Here is a 2,923-nt window from a genome sequence, read left to right as displayed (position 1 = left end):
TCTGTGCACATCGCTCGGTGGCATCTATCACTCCGTGCCCCCACCTCCCGTGGGCCTTCTCACACCTTGCTGCCTCTTTTCTGCAGCCTCGCTTCCCCTCCTACCGTTGCCAAGATGTTTTCCTCTGGGGCTTCTCCTATGCAGCATCCCCCCCGCCCCCACCCCACCGCCATACACACTTTTCTGAGCCCTTCAAGTGCTGACGCCGGGTTATAGGCCATTTGCCATCTGCCTGCACGAGACAGGTAACGCCCAAGTGAGCTGCCAGGGCCAGGAGGCGCTCGGCAACGCGCACAGAAAACAGAAATGGGGCAATGCGACTGCAGGGAAAAGCCGCCTCGTTGTAGCGCTACTTTCACTCTGCGGAAAACCAGCGTTCCTGATGAAATTTGGCAACTTATTATTACAAAGGCAAACAGCAAAAAATACGGCCAGACACAATGTGGAATTGTTACCCTGTTCCCCCCCCCCACCCCCACCCCCCAATCCCCACGTAAGCTGCCCCATACATGACAATGAACCTGATGCACAGATAAATAAGCCTGGACTCAGGGTAGGAAATCTTCAGTGTGCGCGGGTACTGAACTTCTGCAGGGAGGTGAACCCCTATTTCGTGCAAAGAAACCCGGGGTCTGAGAGTCCTCACCCTACCCCGTCAGCCCTCACCCTACCCCGACTTTCCATCACTGGCTGTGAGAATGATAGAGTATGGGGAGCAGCCTAGGCGGAACCGGAGCGCAATGCCGCAACCCACATCCTGGAACCTGCCCTTGGAGGGTGGGGTGGGGCAGAGCACACAGCGGGATGAACAAACAAATGGATGCAAAGAAGACAAATTAGCAGGTACAGCTTCCCCCACCCCCTCCTCCTTCCCACCCAGCATCCCAGGGTGCCACTAGTATGAATTCAGGGCTCTACCATTCCTTCTAGCTGTGGCAGTCCAAAAATGGGGCATAAATGTAGCAGTGGAACATGGAATCTTCTCAGAGCCTGGTGGTCTTACCAGCAAGCCTGCCTGGGTCCAGGCTTAGTTAACGCGGCCGTCCCATAATGCCCCTGCATTCCTCCTGACAAGTGGGAATAGCTTGCGTGCGGCTGGGGGGAGGGGGAAGTCATGAAATGTGTGGCATATTGTTCCTTGTAACTTTGCACTACCTTCCTCCACCCACAATCACACAATGTTATTAACCCTTTCCTGCTCCTTGGAGGTCGCTCTTCATAATGCCCCTTCCCTGTATGATCAACACAACGCTAGACTGAACATTACTCAAGTGAACAGTAGTGAATCTCATAGTACCCAACCCTCGCAAACCCCTCTTCAGAGTGCGGTTTCACTACACCCCAGCATCGGTAGGCGTCTTCTCTTGTACTTCAGTTCTCTGATTCTTCCACCAGTTGACAATGTCGTAAAGAAAAGTCAATGAAAGCCTTTGTCTCTGTCCTGTTGGGGTTGCCTTGCTACAGAAAGTGCAGTGCACTGGCAGAAAGTCACTCGATGTCCCAACTTTTCAGGCAATCGTCAAAGGTGACACACATCTCTGGCGGAGGGCAGACTGCACAGCAGCACAGCCGCAGAGTCATGGGTGCCTCGTGGACACATCCATTTTCCTCAATCAAAAATCCAGCCACTCTTTAATCCCCCCAGCCTCCTCCCTAAAATGGAGCAATGAGTGTGAAATGATGATGGTGGCCAAGTCTCATAGTCCTTCTCAAGACTGCACGGTTGTCTGAAATCAGATGGGGAGAGTGGCATAGGTCATGCCAGTGATCAGACGTAGTCCTTGCGGTCATAGATTGGCCCAGTGGATTTGGCTGCTGAGTAGGCCACTCGTGAGGCTGGATATTTCTCCTGCTTGGGGGGGCAGGAACAGCAGAGCATGGCGCCCCCAATCAACAGAAGGGCAGATGCTGCCCAGCCAATGTAGAGTGCAGCCCCCAGCTCCCTCTTCTGTGAATCCATCACCAGCGGGTTGTAGAAGTCACGGATAACAGTGTTGGCTGACCACGAGACAGGGATGAGGACCATTACTCCAGCTACAAGGAACATGACCCCAGAAACGATCATGATCTTGGCCTTGGATGACTCATCTTCAACGCAGTTGGTGCACTTGGCACCGATGATGGAGATCATGAGACCTAGGACGGCCAGCACGATGGAGATGACAACCAGGGCTCGGGCCGCCTGAAGATCTTGAGGTAGGGCCAACATGGAGTCGTAGACCTTGCATTGCATCTGCCCCGTGCTCTGCACCACGCAGTTCATCCACATGCCCTCCCATATCGTCTGGGCAGTGACAATACTTGTGCCAATGAAAGCAGTCACTCGCCACATGGGAAGTGCACAGCACACAATGACGCCCACCCAGCCTATCACAGCCAGGGCGATGCCAACTATCTCCATTCCCATGGACATGGCGGTGGTTCTTTAGCAGCGCGTTTGCTGGTGTGATGCAGGCAAATATAAGGGTGGTCTAGTGTTGACTGGTCTGACGCTTGATGATCAGTTGTTGGCTGGTATAAGGCTGGAGGATGTCGTTGGCTGGTGTGATCCCAGACGGTTATTTGCTGGCTGGTGCAGTTCTGGCAGTCTATCCCGGATGGTGGGTCGCTTGCAGGTGCGATTCAGATCGCTCTTGTTTGCAGGTGCGAGGTTAGCAGGTCTGGCTTGCTGCAGTCTGCTCTTTGCTATAACGGATCTGCAGGGATAGCCGTCTCTTATACCAGATAGTGCGAGGGTTGGACTTCGATGACCTCACTGACATCTAAGCCCTCGGGTAGGGGAGGGACAGCTTCAAACAGCACGCCCCGGAGGGACATTGAGCCCTGTCTGAAACCTGAGCCAATCAAAGCGCGCGCACCAGGAAGGTCTCGGGAGAGAATCACTGCCACACCTTGTGCGCGAGCGTGGGTATCCGCGAGGCAG

At 54.2% G+C, this 2,923-nt stretch overlaps 1 protein-coding gene across 1 annotated transcript; it reads right to left on the bottom strand.

Annotated features, from left to right (window-relative positions):
• Positions 1 to 490: 490 nt before the first annotated feature.
• LOC138286503 (claudin-3-like) lies at positions 491 to 2,702 on the bottom strand. The gene has a single exon (XM_069226840.1). The coding sequence runs from the start codon at positions 2,411 to 2,413 to the stop codon at positions 1,769 to 1,771; it is 645 nt and encodes a 214-aa protein (XP_069082941.1). The 5' UTR covers positions 2,414 to 2,702; the 3' UTR covers positions 491 to 1,768.
• Between the last annotated feature and the right edge of the window lie 221 nt (positions 2,703 to 2,923).

The sequence above is a fragment of the Pleurodeles waltl genome, chromosome 3_2, assembly GCF_031143425.1.
Source record: "Pleurodeles waltl isolate 20211129_DDA chromosome 3_2, aPleWal1.hap1.20221129, whole genome shotgun sequence".
Classification (NCBI taxonomy): Eukaryota; Metazoa; Chordata; class Amphibia; order Caudata; family Salamandridae; genus Pleurodeles; species Pleurodeles waltl.
Note: the sequence above shows the minus strand (reverse complement) of the source record. Positions and strands in the feature narration are given on the sequence as shown.